The sequence below is a fragment of the Parambassis ranga genome, chromosome 12 (assembly GCF_900634625.1).
Source record: "Parambassis ranga chromosome 12, fParRan2.1, whole genome shotgun sequence".
In the NCBI taxonomy this organism is placed as follows: Eukaryota; Metazoa; Chordata; class Actinopteri; family Ambassidae; genus Parambassis; species Parambassis ranga.
This window is the reverse complement of record NC_041032.1, coordinates 11,680,755-11,701,494: the sequence shown is the minus strand read 5'-3', so window position 1 is coordinate 11,701,494 and position 20,740 is coordinate 11,680,755. Positions and strand designations below refer to the sequence as shown.

The 20,740-nt window shown below is 43.3% G+C and overlaps 1 protein-coding gene across 2 annotated transcripts in view; it reads right to left on the bottom strand.

The window, feature by feature from the left end:
• col5a1 (procollagen, type V, alpha 1) overlaps nt 1-20,740 on the bottom strand; it is a 57,948-nt gene that overhangs the window by 22,336 nt on the left and 14,872 nt on the right. For both annotated transcript variants that reach the window (XM_028417149.1, XM_028417148.1), the window contains exons 3-22: nt 18,335-18,548; nt 17,856-18,018; nt 9,041-9,172; nt 8,166-8,273; nt 7,609-8,085; nt 6,906-7,460; nt 6,743-6,799; nt 5,473-5,514; nt 4,974-5,036; nt 4,812-4,886; nt 3,179-3,271; nt 2,760-2,816; nt 2,539-2,592; nt 2,372-2,425; nt 2,202-2,255; nt 2,051-2,104; nt 1,919-1,972; nt 1,462-1,506; nt 729-782; nt 301-345 (exon numbers count right to left, since the gene is read on the bottom strand). In XM_028417149.1, coding sequence (XP_028272950.1) covers nt 301-345; nt 729-782; nt 1,462-1,506; nt 1,919-1,972; nt 2,051-2,104; nt 2,202-2,255; nt 2,372-2,425; nt 2,539-2,592; nt 2,760-2,816; nt 3,179-3,271; nt 4,812-4,886; nt 4,974-5,036; nt 5,473-5,514; nt 6,743-6,799; nt 6,906-7,460; nt 7,609-8,085; nt 8,166-8,273; nt 9,041-9,172; nt 17,856-18,018; nt 18,335-18,548 — 2,450 coding nt within the window. The remainder of the gene's footprint in view (nt 1-300; nt 346-728; nt 783-1,461; nt 1,507-1,918; nt 1,973-2,050; nt 2,105-2,201; nt 2,256-2,371; nt 2,426-2,538; nt 2,593-2,759; nt 2,817-3,178; nt 3,272-4,811; nt 4,887-4,973; nt 5,037-5,472; nt 5,515-6,742; nt 6,800-6,905; nt 7,461-7,608; nt 8,086-8,165; nt 8,274-9,040; nt 9,173-17,855; nt 18,019-18,334; nt 18,549-20,740) is intronic.

The following is a 20,740-nucleotide window of genomic DNA, read 5'->3' as shown; positions in this document are numbered from 1 at the left end:
TATTCTCTCATTGTGCCCAGGCGCTACCAGAAATTGAGCTGGAATTGTTCAAGTGACCATGGTGGACTGCTCAAATGGATCTGAGCACAGGCAGTCTATTCTTCATTATGTCGTATCCTCTGATTGTACCCGTGTGTGTGTGTGTGTGAGGAGAGAGCTCACTAGGCCATGTCATGGATATAGGGGTGAATTACAGCCAAATACACTCCTTCCTTTTTAGACTGAGCGATTGGTGTATATGTGTGTCAGGTTTATCGGATTCTGCACATCAGCACTTTAATCAATTTAATCCTCACTTACAATGTTTCCTTTGGGTCCTGAGGGGCCATCCATTCCAGTGACACCCTATAGTACAGCAGAACAATAAGAATACATGAGAAGAAAGCAAGCCACATCTGTGATTAATGCAGAGCAACTCAGGCCGATATCACTGTTCTCTAGTTCAGTTCAGAATGTGACATCCATGTTCAGTTACATCTATCACATCAATAATAACATTAGTTTGAAGCTTCTCTCTGAAAATCTGAATTTAAACTCGATAACATGTGCTTCTCTCTGTAAATTCTGTCCGCAATATATTGAGTTTCGTGTTTCTCCCTGTGGGTGTTGTTTCCCCACATCTTTTGTTCTAAAATGGCAAAAGAAAAATTGATTCTTCTCTCTAAACAGTAAATCTATGCTAACAGTGTGGTTATAAAAAAGATTAGAGGAGGGTACAAGGGACTCACAGGTGGTCCAGGAGGTCCCGCAGGTCCTTTTGGTCCCAGCAAGCCACGGGGTCCCTAGGTGAAAATAAGGAAAATGAGATTGAGGTTGAGATCACAGCTGTGGAAGGAGTGTTGAATTATTAAACACCTAAATCAAGTTTTTAAATTACACTTCTGGAAATAACCTCACTTCCCAAACGTCCTTGAGGATATTCTATAATGTGACACTGTGAGGAGAAACCTGTTCTCTTTTTCTGTACTACACTTTTCTTTCCCTTCAGCTATCCCTTTCAAACAGTAGGCTAATTTTTTCTAGCTGTGCCTCAAAGCTACAGTTACCTAACAAGACGTATTGTCCCGGCAGGGAGAATTCAAACCAATGTAGCACACCCTGGTGGACAGAATAAATCATAACAGGAGATGTCAAGGGTTTACTGATGGTTTTTCCTTCTCTGTCTTTTTTCCCCTCTCCGTAGGGAATATCCTGCCTGAGAGAGTGGGAGGCTATTATAAAAAGCTTGATGTGAGCTGCCTGCCTTTCTCACTCATTCTCTTGCACAGACGATCAACGTATAGCAGCGTTGAGCTAAAAAAATCCCAATTATTATGAGTATGTGCTGTATGCAAATGATATATGAGATCACAAGAGAGCATGATTGTTACCTAACATAATAACATGATGACAGCAGACCCTGAGCTCTAGTGTATAATCTCTCTATGTTAAGATTGAACAGTAACAAATGTGATCACTCACTGGTTCACCAGGAAGTCCCCTGGGTCCGATCTCTCCATCATCTCCCTGGGAAAGAGAGAGACAGAGCAGGTCAGACTGCGGAACAGACAGTGAATGATAATGGAGGAGAAAGTGAGTGAGAATGTGTGTATGTGGGTTGGTGTTAGAGAGACTGAGAGATAATGGGAAGGCACAAAGAAAAGGCAGGGGAAGAGGGGATTGGATTGCATCAGCTGTGGGTAATGAGGAAGGAGAGGGAGATTAGAAACAGATAAAGGTGTGCAGAGATCAAAACATATTAAAGAGAAAATTCAGCGAGAAAGTGGAAACAGAAAGAGGAAGTAAAATTCAGATGGTGACAAAAAGGTGAGTTTGAAGTTCAGCTCTCTGCAGCAGCAGAACAAATACAGCTATAGCGGATAAGAAACATCAGATATCGCCTCTTTTTTTGACAGGTGCGTAATTTTGTTGCTTTTACCCTCTCTCCGTCCTCTCCGGGACCACCAGGAGGCCCCTGGGGTCCAGGTTCACCCTGTGAAAACAAACATTGATATGTTAAACAGCTGTTCACATCAGCACAAAGACACAATTTTTACAGAGCCACACTTACTCTGTGTCCTTTTTCACCAGGAAGTCCAGCCAGACCATCAAATCCTCTGTCTCCCTGAAGAGCAAAAAAACCTTCAGTGCCTATTGTTCAAACCAGTATTATGAAATATGGTGCACTGAAGAGAATTATGAATATATAAAACAGAGGTAACCTTAGTTCCAGTCTGTCCTGGCATGCCTCGGGCACCGTCAGCTCCAGAACGACCCTAGAAAAACAACAACAGATGTGCAACTTGTCTGCTCACAAATCAAGAGGATTACTGAGGGTATACTACCAACAGACAATCCGAAATACACAAACAATCACAAACTAACACCTTACCCTTCGGCCAGGCTTTCCAGAAGGTCCAGCAGATCCCATAGGTCCACGTGGTCCCTAAAATTATTATATAGTTTGCAATCTGTAAAAACTTGTTAACTTCATATTAAAAATCTACACATTCTTCTCTTGAGAGACATATCTTAACTACATAATTAATATTTTAATACCTGAGGTCCAGACTCTCCAGACTCTCCCTTCAGTCCTGATACTCCAGGAGGACCCTGGAAGGAAAAACACGCACACACACACACAAAATCAACTTTTCAGCACTGCTACAAACTGTCTGATTATTTATTTTGTGTAGTATCCTCCACAGTAACTGCTGATCTGATTTTTTTAACAAGTGATTTCTATTGATTTTCAGTCTGTGTTGACTTGAAATACACACCAGAGGGCCAGGTCTGCCAGTCAAACCCATTGGACCTGTAGGGCCACGCATAGCCAGCTGAAAGGAGAGCATGAGAAATAAGATGAAACAACATGATGCAGAAAAGCTGAATTTTACAGTCGCTGGCGTAAGATTAGAAGCAGCACTGACATAACTATTTACATTTATTTGTGTCGTGTTGCTGTGTTCTACGTGTGGCTGTGTATGAATTATACATGCTTGCAAGCTACCCACAGGGACACCAATGAAATTATGAAAATAATGAAAATGAATAATAAATGAGCAACAACAGGGTATGAAATGTGCTATAAATAAGAAACTGCAACACTTCAACAAAGATATGATGCAAAGAAATGAACAGTAAAAAAGTATAACATATATTAGCACAGTATGTATGTGGTTAGGTTATGATCTCTTACCCTAGCCTGCTGCATGATGGCTTGCATCTGGGCCTCTTGTGCTGACATAGCAGGTCCCTTCTGTCCAGAGTCACCTCCAGAGCTGAATCTGAACTATGGAGGGAATGACAGGTTGGTGATATTTCACTCCAGTAAAAGAGAAATCAATATACACAAAATAGGAAACAAAAACACGTGGAAAAAAGAAAATACTTCATAGATATTCCAACGATATTTTTTTTATACAGTGTTCCCATTTTGAAAAAAACAAAAATGCAACAGATGCTGAACTAATCATCAATCGCCAGCTGTCAAACCAGCACCCCTGAGGTTCAAATTCTACTGCCATCTGGTGGTGACAAGCCAGCATTACACAACAGAGTTCAATATCCAGGCTCAGGTTTGTTCGGGCCAAGCAACTCAGGTTGGATTTCATGACACAGTTCTCATCAGGCTGCAGATACACAGCAATACAACAGCGAAACACAGTGCAGGATTTCAAAATCACATCGTTACCAAGAAGCAAAACACAAACAGCTGATTTCGAACATGAGGGCTGCATCAGATCAACTGCAGCTCAACCACCATAAACAGGAAAAAAAAACACAACTATTGTGCCAATACCACAGTTTCGTCTTCAGTCTACTTTTCTGCTGAGTCCAACAAACCTTGAACAAAATGTTCTACTGCGTCAAACAGCTGATTATTAAGGCCAAGAAACAAACAAAAAGAAGATGGGAAGTACATAACTGTGTTTAACACTGAATAATAAAGGGAAGATGCTCTGCTCATGTTAAGTTTTGCCATCACATTTTCAACAGTATGGGCCAAAAAAAAGGAAAAAGTGTTCTGCTGAAACAAGAGTGAAACAACAATGCATGTTTCTCATTAGACTTGGAGCTTACGGATCAGATTTCAAGTGGTGCTTCCTGCCAATGGATAGACCAGAACAACTTAAGTTACTGTCCAGACAGAGCTTGCCACATGGCTCAGTCAGACAGCTCTATGGACCCCTGAAACCACAAACTTCACATCTGCACAACTAATCAGCTGCAACGACGGCAGTGTCAGACATCTTCCAAGTACAGGGAAAAGAAGCAGAGAAGCAGAGAAGGTAGACGTCGTAGGAAGTCGTTAGGATGCCGCTGCAGTAGCTGCTGTAGTTGAGTCATTAGATGCAGCTGAAGCTACAGAAAGAGACCTGACTGCGTTTGCTTTGCTTCCTGTCTAAAGCCAGACGACTTCCTGGAGACAGACACCCGATAGCTTAAAATTTGGCTGAAGAATGTGAAATAAGTTTGAAATATTTAAATTGATCTTGCCTAACAACTCAAATCGAGGACTACTGGTGATCGAGCCACAGGTTACCTCACTTAACACACCACTAGGGGCTGCTAAAGTGCAAATTAAATATTTATTTCTATGGTCCATCAAAAATGGTTTCATAGGAAATCCCCCTCATTCTAGTGCACAGTGTAAAACACGTGTCAGACTTATTGATAAAACAGAGGAAGACACATCATACTTGGCATTAAACGAGGCTAAACATGACTATAAAGCCATGGAAAATGTTTTGGCGCTAAACATTAAAAAAACAGCTTTTCCCATTTCACTTCTTTTCACCATTTCTTTCAAACAAATGTCATTTACTTACAGGCAGCATCAGGACAGTTCCAGGGGGTCCTGGAAGACCATCAGCACCAGGAAGACCAGGACGACCCGGAGGACCCTTAGATGGAAATCAACACATGTAAGTAAGACAGGCACACAGGCAGAAAGTGTGTATTTCCTGAGACATACAAAAATGTCTACCCACCCTCTCTCCTGGATCTCCAGAACTGCCTGGTGGGCCAGAAGCACCCGGGGGTCCGGGGAGACCCTATTTTAAACAGAAGATTATTAATTGGCTTCCATATGTACACACACACACAATGCAAAGTGGTCACAGACAGGAGAAAGTAATGCATGTGGCAATGTGGGTTATCCTGCTGAGTTGTAAATCTTTTTGTGAGGCACTCTTTATTTGTCTATACTGCAGCTCAACGCTTGAATGGCTGGCCTCTGGAGGACTCCATCTGCAGGGTATCAGAAGCAAATCCGCCAGAAGAAAAAACTCCCTGAATAAATACCATGTGAGCAAGCCTATATCTCTTGAGAGGATTTGTATTTAGTCACTCCTTTTGCATCAGGAATTCACAACTGCAGTATCGCCAAAGATAGGATGACCTCTGTCAGTTTTTCTTTATTAGCAGATCTTTAAAATAAAATAGGACACAGACAGGAGGGAGTTAAGAGAGGCAGAATTAGAGACTTACTGTTGGCCCTTCAGGCCCAGGGGGACCTTCTACTAACATTCCCTGAAACACACAAACACAGAAATGCATTAGGTTCATTAATACAAAAAGAGCTGAATACACATGGCATGTCCCAACACACTAGCCTATCAAGCTCCCATCTTAATGTACATTCCAGCCTGTCATTTCAGGTATGCTTGCAATTAATCCAAAGACTGAACAACTGCAAACAAAAGCAAAGATACCTTGAGGGTCTCCTCTACCTGGACGAACTGAGGGAAGTGCTATCATTTCAAAGAGATAAATGATTGTCAAAAGAGCTCTTTGCTCACATATTCCAACATAAAACCACTTTATGCATGGGCTCTGGACATATTCATATGCAGGCAAAATTGGCATTGTTACAGCTCTTGGTAAGATTTTGTTTTGTCCTGGTTTAAGATTAAGATTAAGATTAAGAATATCTTTATTAATCCCACAATGGGGATAGAAATTGAGGATAGAAAACCATTTTCTTCCTTATTTAACCCCCCAAAGATGAACAGTTTGATCTCTGCAACTGATCTTCAACACTCCCTGAGGGTATGCCTATAGTTTGCCTGCAGTGTGTGTATGTCTCAGCTGGATCTTCACAAAAACAATTTACATGAGACAAACTTGTCCTCAAGCTCACTTTCACACTTTTAATACACAAAGGGTCATGAAGGAAGTGGACCTCAAAACACACAATTCCTCCCTGCTCTCACATGTAAACACGAGGACACTCCGTCACACAGGCCGCATGTACGTTTAGTGGAGCTCTGTGTCGTTTGGTTGACATGAAACAGCTGTAGTTGTACGAGAGATGTATACATCCCTTTTGTGATTTGCAAACATGCATAATAAGTCATCTTTGTTTTCACAATATTACCTGAACACATCAGCATTTGTTGTGTTCAACCTGTTTGTAATTAGACAAAGCTTAGTTTTTTTGGCAAAGAAGGAGGAAAACTCTTCCCTTCCTCCATCTTCCCCTCTGTTTACACACTACCCACACTGTGTTTAGAGATTATTGACAATCCCTGCATGGCTGTTCTCCAAATATTTAGGCTGTAAGTCTTGATGAACAGCCTTGCACAAAGATACCATGAGAGTCCATGAGTCTGGTAGGCCCGGTGTTTCGGTAAAGATTCAGATCTACCCAAGGATTGTGTTTGGATGTGGATCACACATATGTGCTGATATAGACTCATGTGCACATGTGCAGCCTGCATCTGTTGCTCGAGTATGTTGTTCAAATAGTGATACTCACAGGCTCAATAACAGCAGGCTCTCCCTTCTGTCCCTTCTCGCCACGAGCGCCGTCAACCTGCATGCCAAAACACACAAACAAACAAAATCAGCCCCCTTCATCCTCATCATCATGCTCATCTTCTTCAAGTCTTTGACAGTATATTCTTCCACAATTTTTTTACCTGTCCGTAGAGCTCATCGGTCGAGGCAGGCAGCAATTTGCCCTCTTTTTCAGTGTAATCCAGATCTCCGTAGTTGTCGTAGGCATCTAAGTCATCATAGTCGGAGATGTGCTCCTCCTTGAACTTATCCAGATCAGTGTAGTCACCCTCACCGTCCAAACCAAGGCCCGTGCCAGTGGCGATGGACCCACCAGCACCGGCACCAGCACTGGCTGATCCACCTCCAGAGGAGGAAGATCCTCCCGCAGATACCGAACCACCTCCTACAGAAACAGAGCCGCCGCTGACAGATACAGATCCTCCTCCTCTGGCAGAACCACCCCCAATGGTGATGGTGGAAGTGCTGCTGCTGCCGCCTCCTCCACCGCCGATCTGCACAGTGCTGCTACTGCTGCTGCCTCCTCCTCCTCCTCCTCCACTGACATGGACTGTACTGCTGCTACCACCACCGCCACCGATGTGTCCAGTGCTGCTGCTGCTGCCACCTCCACCAGCGGTGTAGTGGGTTTCCACCCCATAATCATATCCATCGCCATAGTCATAGGAACTTCCTACCTATTGAAACAGATACAGTTATTCAACAGCAGCTTCTTCTGTAAACAAATAATGAAGCAAAACATGACACCCCCCCCCAAGAATTAGCAGATTATACCACGAGTTTATCCCACACATTAATCCCGCACAATTATCAATGTCAACCTACTGATGTTTTATTGCTGATGATTGTAACTGTAGATCCACCACCACCGGTGACAACCTTTCTCTCAACCACACTCCCGGTGCCAAGGTCGACCGTCCCTCCAGTGCCCAAGTCCAGCTCTCCCCCGGTACCAACACTGGTGATGGTGACACGTCGAGAGGTGTCGCTGTCAGGTGCGGCCGTGGACTCATCATAGTAGCCCTCGTAGTTACCGTAGCCATCATAGCTGTCATAAGGGCTGGTCTCCTCTCCATAGGCGTCACCTCCTCCAGTGGCAGTGCCAGAAGAGCTCGCTGAAGAGCTGCTGGATGATGATGATGAGCCGGAGGACGAGCTGGAGGATGAGCCAGAGGACGTGCCAGAAGACGAGCTGGAGGATGAGCCGGTGGAGACAGAGGTCACGATTCTGCCACCGGTGCCGCCAGAGCCACCTCTCCTAGCCTCCTCTACTGTAGTTACCACACTGCCTCCATCTGTGACCTGTAATGCATAGAGGTAATTGATTACTAATTAATTAGGCTTTGGCTTGATTCCATTGGGAGCATTTACTTATAGGCTACCTTGACTTTTTCTGTGGTCGTCTCAGTATCAGAAGTTGATTCGTAAGGCTTGCCATCCATGTCGTCATAGTAAGGGTATTCATAGTAGTAGTTGTCCTCCTCTGTGTGCTAAAGGAGGAAAACATTGCATTTACATTGAGCGAGAATGTGACTGAGAGAAATAGGAATAACAATTAATTATTAACAACATGATTTTTAAACATGATCCACTGCTCTGTTGCTCCTGGCTGGCTGATGTATGTGCAACAGGCTGGCCATCGATCAGAAGCACACAGGAATGCCTTCTTCTGGCAGAAGCCTCATGCTGTAGCTCCCTGTTGTAACTTGCAACTACTGAATGACAAATCACTTTTTCCACCCTTAATGAGTCTATCTTTAGGACGAAAAAAGCAGGTCAAGTATTTGTACACTTTGCAGACCCCCAGGCAAAGTGACAGGTCAAGAAGAAGGGCTTCCTGTTCATAGTGTAACACTTCTTCTACACACATTAAATTAGCATTCATGCAGTATATCAGCATTCAGTGCGGAAAACAGTGTACAGTGCTGGGATGAAGGCTTAGGCAGGCACAACATCATTCCTTCACATTATTAACTAATTGCACAGCCTGATAACCTCGTTCCTACCATTCAGCACTTTCCTCTGGCACATTGCAGTTCTCTTGCATAAGCTGAGAGGCTCTTTTCAGCACAGGATCCAACTAAGATCTGATTTGAGTATTAGAGACAATTATGGATTAAGGCTAATCAACTTCCCTAAGCAAGGTCAGCCAGATAACCACTGCTTTCCACCATGTCCAGTATTATTTAATATGGAAAAATAAAAATAGGCAGCCTTGTGTTTACAAAGCTGCACTTTGTGCTCTTATATTACTTACGTATTCGTCTGTGTTTGGGTCTTGGTTCTGCGGCTGGTCAGGCACTGGCACTTCACAATCGGGGCTGTAGTGCTCACAGTAGTCATAGGCAGCACGATGGTCTGCTACAATCATTAGCTGCTGGATTTCTCCCTGAAAACCACAAGAAACAGGAAGTCGTTAGATTTATTAAACACAGTTAAAAGTCATTCATGTAAATAAACAACCAGAAACGATGGAAACATGTACTCTTTGGCCTGTGGGGCGGAACTAGAGGCATCTACATCTGCACGTGATACTGCTGAAACTAGGTCAAGACCAGGGAATCTAAGGGTGACTAAATCATGAAGAACGTTGTCATGGTTCCAGGAGCTGAGCACCAGATTGTGAGACAAGCTTACAGCAAACCGTGTAGAGAACAACTGACTTCATGTCGCTGTGCACAACAACATAAAACACAAGATGAATGAAGCCCAGCACTGATCTGCATGGGACACGAGATATTTTGCCTTCAAGCTGATTGTGTAAAATGAATGCAACATGGAGTACAGGAGCAGACCTGCCGGGGCAGACAGCGACCTGAGATATTTGACTTAAAAAGATGTATGCATGTTTTGAGATGAGGTGTGGTAGGTGGAGAAGTGGAGATATTTAAAACAAGAGAAAACAAACAAAGGGAGACAGAACAGGGAAGACTGATAGAAAGAAGAACAAGAGAGGACAAGAGAGGAAAAGCAGAGGCTCAGAAGGATCCCCAGGCTACACAGGGAGCCGGGTGTTTCTGCCACATGTTTTTGAAAAGAATGCATATGGCACCAAAATGCTGTTCTGCATCTATCCAAACACGTCTCGATCACAGTCCCAACCCCAGTGATGTCATACCACATCAATCAAATAACCGTGTCAAACAAATATATTTTCAGGGGGGGGGGGGTCATGAAGCGACAAGTATGGGAACAGACCGCCACAGAGGACAAAGTGTTTTTAATTATGTCCAATTGCCAAAAGTCTGAAATCCTTCAACATGTCTTTCCAGCTGAAATTCTCCATGGATAGCTCTCTTTTCTGACAAACAGAAATGGATTGCATTTGTGGTCTAACCAGTGACAGTTCACTGAGGAGCATCAATCCCAGAGCGAGCATACCACACACAACTCCCTGTCTCCGATCCTTTAAAATCCCTCACAAAACACTTCACAAGACGGCGCTTCCTGCTTCGTCCTCGGCTTATGGTATCAGCAGGGTTAATCATGGATGCAGGAAAACAAATCCTTTCCTCCCAAAGAGAAAGACTGGAGTAACCATTACACAGCACTCACACAGCTATAAACTCTGAGCTCCCAGGAAACTTTCTAATGGATAACTCAGAGCCATTTGTCTAAGGTTGCAATCCATAAGAAGGCCAGACTTGGTATCATTTTGTTGCTCTGTCTCACTTATTCAAACAAAACGGAGTGTCACAGCTGCGCCGTGAGGGGATGATGGGAATTCAGTGTTTGAAATGAGGTCACACATAAGAAATAAGCCCCCTGTACAACAAAACAGCCACGCTGCTCTGTCTGGAGCGATGCAACTGCTTTCCTATTCACATGCCATTCTTGTGCTTTTTCTTTTCACCACTTTGTTTTTCCTTCATCACCCAGAGCAGCCAGCGGAATGTCAGGGTAGATTATGACCACAAGTGGTGTGATCCAAAGTTTGCCAAGATGAGATAATTAATTAAACACCTCAAGCTTCAATGAGAACATCTTCACTGCACTGTGGACATCACGGCAGAACGCATCAAATGATGTGTGACATGTACACAGAGAAAGAACGAGGCGTGCACATATCTAGAAAGAAAAATGTGCATTTATGCAGGATGATGGCTACATCAGATGGTTCTAACTCTAAAAAAAAAGGTATGTGAGAGTGGAAAAGAGAGATGAGAAGACGCTTAAATGGGAATGTGGCCCTGAGCTGAGCAGTCAAGTTTAGATCACATCCAGCACGACCAGTTCCAGCCATGTGAAGTTTTATTCTCTGTTAAAAGTTTTAGACTATAAAAAGGAAAGCCAGAAACTCAGCACAGCACAAAACCAACTTCAGATGGACAAGCACAGATTTAGAAGAAAGAGGAGAGGAGAAAAAGAATGCAGCAGAGTCTGCGTGTCCTCAAGTTTAGGGTTAGGCGCCATAATAGTTTTTCTCATAATGCAATTACACAGTATTTCTACACTAGAGTGTCCCTGCCAGACTCCCTTTATAAAAAAATGAAGATAAGTGTCTCTGATGGCATTGAACATATTTCACAGGGCTATCTGTCAGCTGATACAGTGCTGCCCAACTGTATCCATTCTGACTAAAGGAAAAGTTTCTGTTTATTTTGGCCAAATTTGTTTGAAACAGAAGTGATATATCGTAGGTGAATAACCCTGAGAACTGCTGCTGCAAGCTTCATAGCTAGAAACCACCACACAGTAGAAGGTGATGGCCTGAGAGACATAATATCATCAACCCTCAAGTCAAACCTCGCCTGCAAAGTGACGACAACCGCTTGATCTCAGTGCACATGCAGGCACTGTGCTGAGGCCATTTTGTTGGGAAAAAAGATGGGAAAAGTTGATTTGACTGTGGAAATATGTCCCATCCAATCAATAAGTGATGAACTATATAATATACAGTATATATATATGTAACAACTGTAACAACCACTGAAGCTGGTTCTCATTTCAGAGCTTCACTTTTCACCACACGTCAGCCGACAGATCATGGTGCCAAGCGTTATATAAGTCACTCTCCTACAGATGTAGGAATGCAGTAAATATTCCTATACCGTACTCCAGCTGTATGCTAATGCAAATATATTCCTCATTTTGTATTCTGGCACTGCTGAATGGTCAACTTAGTATACGAACACATTAAAGCACAAGATATTTATTTACCCCATTACTGTAAATGGGAGCTGTGGCGCTATATTTTGATTGCACTGCAACTACTGTATATGCTGAGTCAGGGTTACAGTGTGTAACAAGGTTGATTGGCGAGTTTAAAAACAACAGGAAATTGCAGCTTATTCCTTACCTCAAAAGTCACATCAATGGGAGCTGATTCGTGACTCAGAGGCAAACCAAAAATATACCTTGATTGTGAGAATAAGCACTGAATGCGACTGCAGACATGCACCACCGATCCCACACCCAAACAGAGCTCACCAAGCAGTCGAAAAAACACTGGAATTACAGCATCACGCCCAAAACTCAGTGGGAACCATAAAACATATGCAATCATCTTTCCTGATAGAGAAGGGACAGTGACATTTTTCCACACTGGAGCATCATGTGGCACATACAAGTGGTGCTTAAGGCAGAGTTTTCAGACAATAACAGGGCTGCCGCTGTCAGCATCTCCCCTTGACTCCACTGAAATATGACTCTGCTACTGGCCAACACTCTTCTCATGTTGAGGCCCGCTGGAAAAGCCGCTGCCTGAGGCTGTGACCTCTCTTGACATGGTTCCTGTTGTCAAAAAACCTGCTGAATACACAATTCACAGGTGACTGCAGCTTAAATCTACATTTTAGAGACACAGCAAACACTCATCAATGATAATACTAAAAGAGCATTTTCTCACATAAAGCATCTATCAGCTGTTCATTCCTCAGCCTCACCCTGTTTTGCCCCCACACATAGAATTCCCATTAGGTTTTCTGGTTCTGTCCAGATGGGGGCAGGAGAGAGCTCTGGTGAGCACAAAGCCAAACATCTGTCTTCATATGAATCTGACCCACAATCAGGGAGGGTGGACAGAGTTCATTGTGTTCCCTGCACTGACTTGAAAAACGATAATGCATCATTTTCCGAATCATCACAACATGGGTCAAATTTTATACGAGCAACAAGGGTACCTTCTTCCTATTGAGTTTTTCACTCTCTCTCACACACACACACTTCAGGCCTGAGGTGAAAAGAGACCAACAAAGGCTTATTTTGATTAGAGTAAGGTCTTGAGGTGATGTCAGGCAGCCCCCTGCTGAACAGTTTAGGGGGGAGCTGGGCTCAGCGTCCCATGAAATTTCCTTGGGCTTAGAGCAGCATACCATGAAATAAACAGCAGAAAGCAATGCTCATTATTCCTCCATATCCCCAGGGACACCTGATAATGGCTCTGTTTACCTTTTACGCCTCACACAAGACTAAAACAACAGCTTAAAGAAGAAAAACTCAAGTTTTCACCTCTATTTTTCCTGGTTAGATGTCAGCAAAGGAAAATGGGTAGGAGGGCCTCACAGAGCAGGATAAGACTCTGGGAGGTCTGCAGCATTTTAGAGGCGAGCTACTTTCACAACATGTTTACACAGTCACCCCTGAGGTTTGAGCCAGGCATTGGTCGCACTGCCAGCCCACACCAGCACATTCACAGTCCCAGTGCCTGGGTATTCTCCAACCTAACCGCAGACATCTAACGACACGCTGCAGCCCACTGCAAAGGGGCAATAACGTAACACAAAAAAGGCACACGGACACTCAAACAAAGCAGACATACATTATCTGCATTGTTTGTGTATGTATGGTCAGAGGAATTCGACTCCTTCGCCAGACATTGTCACCCACATTCACTTTCCCCTCCAGATCTCAATTCTCAGAGTCGCTGCCAAGAACAACAGACCAGTCTGCCACCCCACTTATCCCCCTACACAGCACCCTAACCATCCCCTCACCTCATTGACACCGTCCTGTTTTTGGATTCCCTCTGGGTCACCTCCACTATTCCCCCCTTCCGTTCCCCAGCCCCCATAACACTTCTCGCTGTATAAGTTTCTAATCCTGTGCCTCCAAGGACTGTGGGCAGCCATATTCCCCATTTCCCGTCCTTTCAGGATGGTGGAAACCAGACCGGCTCCCCTCACCTAACAGACGTAGATTCTCAGTGTTTGGCTTGGCCATTTGCTGAAATCTACATTAAAAAAATTGCTGAGGGCACACTTCAGGGCTTTGCTGACACAGTAAAGGAAAAATACAGAGAATATGGGGGCGAAAGACAAACATCTGACATGAGTTAGGGAAATTCACTTAATTATCCATGCTGGAAACTCCATCTTCCCTGGGGCTACTGAAGTCTAGCCTAGTATAAAAGCACTGTGCTCTCTCGGCGATGCATGGACAAGATAACACACAATGTTTAAAGAAGGTGACATCAGCACTGAGTACCAAAATCACCAGCCAAGAACATATAGTTTAATAATCAATACATAACACTAGTTAATCTGCATTGAATCAGACAGGACTGATATTTCAGTCTGTAGCATTTCACACATAGAAATAGAATATTTGTCAAATGCTTGTTGCTTCAGATTTATTGTTATTTTAGGGGCTGCATTAGCCAAATTTGAAGGCAATCAAACTGACCAGTATGTACGTAATTATGCGCCCTCTTGTGGTCATGTCAGCCAAGATAATGGCACAAAAGCTTGTTACAGAGCGGAAAAAAAGAAAGAAAAGAACAAAAAAACAAACTCTGGGCCGACTCTCAGTTTTAAAGTACACTGGCTGGTGCTTTTTCAATAAAGTTTAGTGAAAAACCCACGAACCAAAACCAAAGAAAAACACAGACTAACACTGAGAAAGTCAGAAACCTTGCAGCGTTTCAAAACAATAATTTTTGTTGCAGCAGTGCAGTCATGAAAGCCCGAGCAGAGCATCAAATTTCCAGGTCTGCTCTAGACTCCGGGAGAGAAGCTGTTATACCAAACTGTTTCAGCTTTTGACACCAAGAACTTTTTTTTTTACATTAAAAAATAACAGACAAAAACTAGAGACACTATAGCTTTACAAAAACAACTAAGTATGGCAAAAAAGTCAAGGGCCGCAAGTCCATATGGGGAAAAATGACGAAAAGTCCTGAGGTAAAATGAGAGAACAGGATTTTTAAAACTCATCAGGTCATTACAATATGAAAGCCCATTATGAGCATCAAGTTCACGTGTGCATGTTTTTACTACTTTTTCCTGGCTCTGCCTGCACCATGGGAGCCCCACAACTCGCTTCATCTCAGTCCTATTAAAAGCTTTCCAAACCCTTACTCCTATCACACGGCCTTTATCTCTCCCACTCATTCCATCTCTAAACCTCAGTCTTCTTCTCATCTCCGCACTTTGTTACCTTTCCTCCCCACACATGGCCACCCCCCCTCCTGTTTACACCATCAGCCTTAGACGGTCTATCAGCGGATACCAAGGAAACCTCTGGATGATGTCATGTGGTACAGCCGCTGTTCCAACACTGACATCATTGGGGAGAGAGCTCCTCATTCTTTCCAGAGAATGACCCAAAATTTTTGGCTCCAACCGACTCCTCTAGCTCCCTCTCTCTTCTCAACCCCTCAACACTGTAGCTATCTTGTTTTCTTGATAGCAAATCTCCCTCTCTTCTAATTCTCATATAAGATGTCTCTCTGTATGCTACATCATCGCCTACATTCATACAAGATGAGGATGCTTTTGCCCTGCTTTGGCTGAGACAATGGAGGTCAGACAAGAACTGCTGTGTTTGCACAGCTCCACCTCAGCTGTTTCGATTCACCCGCCGTCCCCTGCGGATTATACCCCTGAGTGAGGCCAAGCGGTCCATCTGTCCCACTTGTGTTCTCTCAGACCAACCACAGACATTCATTTTACTGAATGTTACTTGGGCATTAAATTATCTCTGGTTGTTCTTGGCAAACTCACTCAGAGATCCAGAGACGTTTTTTTAAAGTTTGTCAGAAAAAATATAAACACATGGCCTCAACATCAACATGCCTACACGGCACTTACATATGTATTACAGCAGTTATAAAAAAATGTCAAATGACATACACATAAACACAAGCTACTAAAATGAAATTACAACATCATGGCACTTATAGAGGGCAGTCAGTCTCTCTGTGACCACAATAACCTTGTCAGAAACCAAACCACAAACCACCTCTGTGTTATAAGTGCTACTTCTCTTCTGACTGCTGCTGCATGTGACAAAGCAGGCACCTCTAAAAAAGAACAGGTACAGGAGTCATTAACCCAGATTAGAAAGTTCTTAATGATCACACGTGCAGTTATTCTGAGCAGATTGACTGGAAATCCCAGGGCCTCAAATCTAATTGGCCTGTCGACTTTTGTGTGTGTGTGTGTGTGTTTTCATGCTGACCACCTCTCGGCAGTATTTGACTCTGGCGAAAGTCAACACAGGATCAGACTAAACTACAAAGGGGGAAAAGGGGAGGAAGGGGAGGAAGGGGAGAAAAGCAGCACAGCCTGAGCATAATTTGGAAACTATGTGGCATATTTTCCATTTTCTGCACGCACTGGAGCCTGTCCTGTCTCCCAACTAGCAGACACACAGCGGGAGGGCTTTAAACATCTCTCACTAAATATCTCTCTGTTCCCACGGTAACCACTGCACTGTTACTGCACTATTCCTGATAGCTGGCAGAGGCGTAAATTGTTCCTGCATCGCCTAAATTTCATGATGTGGAGTCTACAGATAACAATAAAACTAGAATGGAATTACAAGTGGATGGATGTTGTCATCTTGTTAGCTAGGGGAACACAAACACGACAAAAACATCTGTATTATGCAGTTCATCATCCACACTCAATGCTGTGCTTCCTTGTTTCAATCACACAGCACTTTCCACTAAGGGGTAAAAACCTCCTGTAGGAGATCTGGTACTTGAGTGTTTTATATCCCATCATATATCTATCTTTAGTGACTGTGGAGGGGGGGTGATGTCATATTTCATTCTTTTGGTCTGTTCTCGCTGAGGTGAAAGGTCAGCTGGCTCAGCATCAGTCACATCAGTCAGCCTCTGTTACTAATTATTATTGAGGGCCTCTGCCTCATAGAGTAATCCCCCTTTAAACAAGCACAACCCTGTCGGGACAAAGACAACACTATTCCTTGTGCCTTGTGCCGTGTGTTTTGGTGTGTGTGTGTGTCCCTCACAAGGGTCATGTTTAAGAGCCACAAATATATGCACAAAAGCTTGGCATGGTAACCATAGAAATTAATTCCTATGCTTCACACAAAGTAAAAATGGTATTTGAGCCATATCAGGCACAAGTCAAATAAATCTTTTATCTCCTGACACAAAGCTTTTATAAGCAGAAAAAGGGTGAAAAAAGATGAACCTATAATTATAACATGCATCCGCTTGTTAGGAAATGTGTAAACAAAAATGTTGCAGCAAAGAATTCAAACATGAAACCACAAAGTTAGTCTCATGGGTTTAAAAGGACAGCTCAATCCAAAATTAAATATTCATAACCAGCCTCAGGTGTGCAGAGCTATTAATAGGTCTGGATATTTGGAGATATTAGCCAGTTTTATTTTTTACAGATATCTGCACTGAACCCAGATGATATCTAGCTCCACCCCCAATGGGAAAACACATTAAAAATGTCAAAGGCAAAGTTGGCACCTAAAATTAAGTGTGTGTCACATGTGTATGGGTGGGTGGCAGAGGCCAGGCGATTCATCCTCAGATGCAACCAGTCCTCTGTTTTGTGCTCCATGTCAAGCAGAATAAAGACTTGTGGGTCTGACCATCAATTGCACTACAGAAAAATGTGTCTGGAGCTAATTAGCATTTTTCTCATTTAAGGACTTTAAATCAAAGTATAGAAGTATTGTCTACAAAGATATGTTGCTCCATTTGTGAAAAATTAGAGGGTCAAGATGCACTAATCAAATGCTGAGTGAGGAACAAGCTCCCAGCACGCACAGAGCCATCACACACAGACCGTCCTGAATGCTTCATTAAATTACAAAATTATACCATTTAAAAATGAGCAGATTCAAAGTCACCATTTAAGGCCTACCTCAAAGACTTCTTCATCAAGTATTCTTGTTCCAAACACTATAATTCCTTTGGTATCAATGATGGGGTGGGGGCTTCGGAGCAGCTTCTGGGTGGTCTTCTTTTTACAGTCCAGAATCAGGGTGATGGTCTGCTTGTGCACACTGATGGCCACTCGATGCCACCTGGAATGAGAGGTAAAGTTAATTCACACACTTACTGGGTTACATGCTGCCCAATTACAAAGCGCTAACAGGCTAAGGGGCCCCTTTTGTTGTTTGTCTGTTCAAATTCAACTATATCCTTCGTTGTTGGAATAGAACAGAATCTCATTTTACTCTTAAATACTAGTTTTCTATGATATAAATGGAATTCCACACTGACTCCAGGCATATATGAGGAATAAAATTATTATATTACACCTGCTCCAGGTGCTGCTAAACCACTAAAAAACCCACTTGCAAGCAAAGCCTGACCCTTGTGAAAGATGAGTGCACCTACTTTCCATCAGCTAGGTTGACTCCTCTGAACAGGGGATAGTCCTCTGGGCTGGGTTTGCCTGTGTGGTCCTCGTACAGGAACACAGGGGAGCGGCCCACTTCCAGTCCGAGCTGCTGGATGCCCTGCTCATTGTACACAGACAACAGGAAGGACTGGCTGCCCTTCTTAGGCTTCACCGTGGCCAAGATGGAAAAGTCCTCAGGGAAGACATCACCTGGCAGGATGGGTGGAGGGTTAGAAAAATGAGACAAAAGTTTTGGAAGGTTATTATAAGTAGCAGTACTTATTTATCACTCTCAAGAGGACTGAAATTCTATGTCTGTGTTCAGGTGGTTGTATTATTTTAGAAGATGTACTGTGATCTTTGGTATGAAGGGGCAGGATAAAGGTTTTATTGTTACTTCAAATAAAAAGAAATGTTGCAAAAACAGACAAAGATCATTTGGATCTGAGGGAAGAAGAAGAATGTAAGAAGATAGGATTAATTTGAAAATTAGCTGGAAAGAAAAAAAGGTTAGAAGAAGAAAAAGTGGATATTTTCCAGTGCAGCACAGGATGAGAAGCATTAATGACAAAAGCATGTGATCCTGGGAGACTATTCTTCAAACTCCTCCTCTCCACTTCTCTCCTCTCCCACAGCTGATGGATCGAACAGATGCTGGAGTGAGGAGTCAAAAATTTTTACAGGAGAAATGATTAGAGACACATTTGTATGGAAATACCAACAATATATTGGTATGTAAACACATAACAGAAATGAAAAAGATGTCAGCCTCCATCTGCACGGTTCTAATGTGCAGCTCGACTATTTCCTCCATTTTGAACACATATGCAAGCAAATCCCCTTAGCAGGGGAGTTCTGAAGACCTCAGGAAGATGGCAGGCGTAAGTATCCAAAGAGACCACTGCCAACTAATGTGGAGGTCAGACAACACTTAAAGCAAGCACAGCTTTCGGATCTTTTCCTTTAGGAAAAATAGAGGTAATCATGCTATATAAAAGCCACTAATGTTACAAGAAACCGGCCATATATAAGCAAAAGAAACCACTTGGATTCCAGTTGAAGCAGCAGTCTGTTGCTTCGGTATGTGCAGAGCAGAGATTTCCAGACGGCCGGAAAAGAGAGACAGGGTTTGTGGCTGCAGTGGTATTGTAGCTCCGTGTGCAGCCATCAAAGCCCCTTACCCTGCCACCAGTTTGAGAATGAGAGGAGACAGGCGCAGAAGAGGGGAGAAGTAAAAGAGAGGAGACCAAAGAGTACCAAAGCATCTGGAAGTCTGTTCTCCTTCCTGTCTTGTCTTCTATCATTCCTTCATTAATGCCAGGCATCAAATCACATCATGCGGATAGCACATGCCTTGGCAGTGCTCTCCCTCAGGAATTCTGCTTGGCATATGAGAAACATTGCTTTAATTGATAGATGCTTCAGAGGGACTGTGAGACGTTCAAAGACCAAAAACTGTGAGTGCCTGAATACATGAAATGCATGAAATGGAAAGAGGGAAGGTTTTACATCCGTTTTGCACATGAGCCACGTCTATCACACAGACAATGAGTCAGCGCTGCATGCCCAGGACAGGCTGTTTGTGGGGTGGTGGTGGTGAGGGGGCCTTTAGAAAAGCTCTGGTTTCTCTGGAATGTGTCTCTCAACTTGCAACTTCAGGCCATCAGATGAGAGATACCTCAATGCTCATTTAGTGCGAGTGAGTTTTGTGTCTGTGTTGACATGTTGGGGATGGAAAGACTGTGGAGCCAGGCGTCCTGGGAGTTTACTCTGGCATCACCAGCGTCAGGCCAAAAAAGGTCTCATCTGAACCACGCAATTAGGCATAGTCCATCATTTCCCTCCATGCAGATTAAATAACAATAAGTCAAGTTGAGAGTGGTTTGACCTGCTGTGACTGATTTGGCACGTTAGTTATTTTTCTTCTGCTGCAAAGCTCACAGAATCCCAAAGAAAAGCTCAAATATGAGGGAGGAGCAGGAGCCATGCCAGCACTTTGACTGATGCTCTCTACAGTCTGTCAGAGTGCACACAAGCAGGTAAATGGGCTAGAAAGTCTTACGTCCTGTAATAGGTCATTCAGTCAACACTGTGTCCAAATCCTTTTCTTCTGTATGAGAGATGCTGCATTCCACTGAGACTGCATATTGCTGCAGAGACAAAGTGAGCCCTTTTGTTGTTGTGCAGAGGGATACACATAGAAATGAGGATGTGTATCACAGGCAGGTGACTGAGCCTGAGAGCACAGGGCTCTAATGGACAGGTAAGGATAGGACGTCCAACACAGCTTGCAGCTACATGTCTGCAGCTTAGGAACAATCTATCCAAAATTAAAGAGCCATACAAGATTAGGTTGTGTGCAACTATTAAAAAAGTGTAAAAATAATAAGTGATAGAAATAA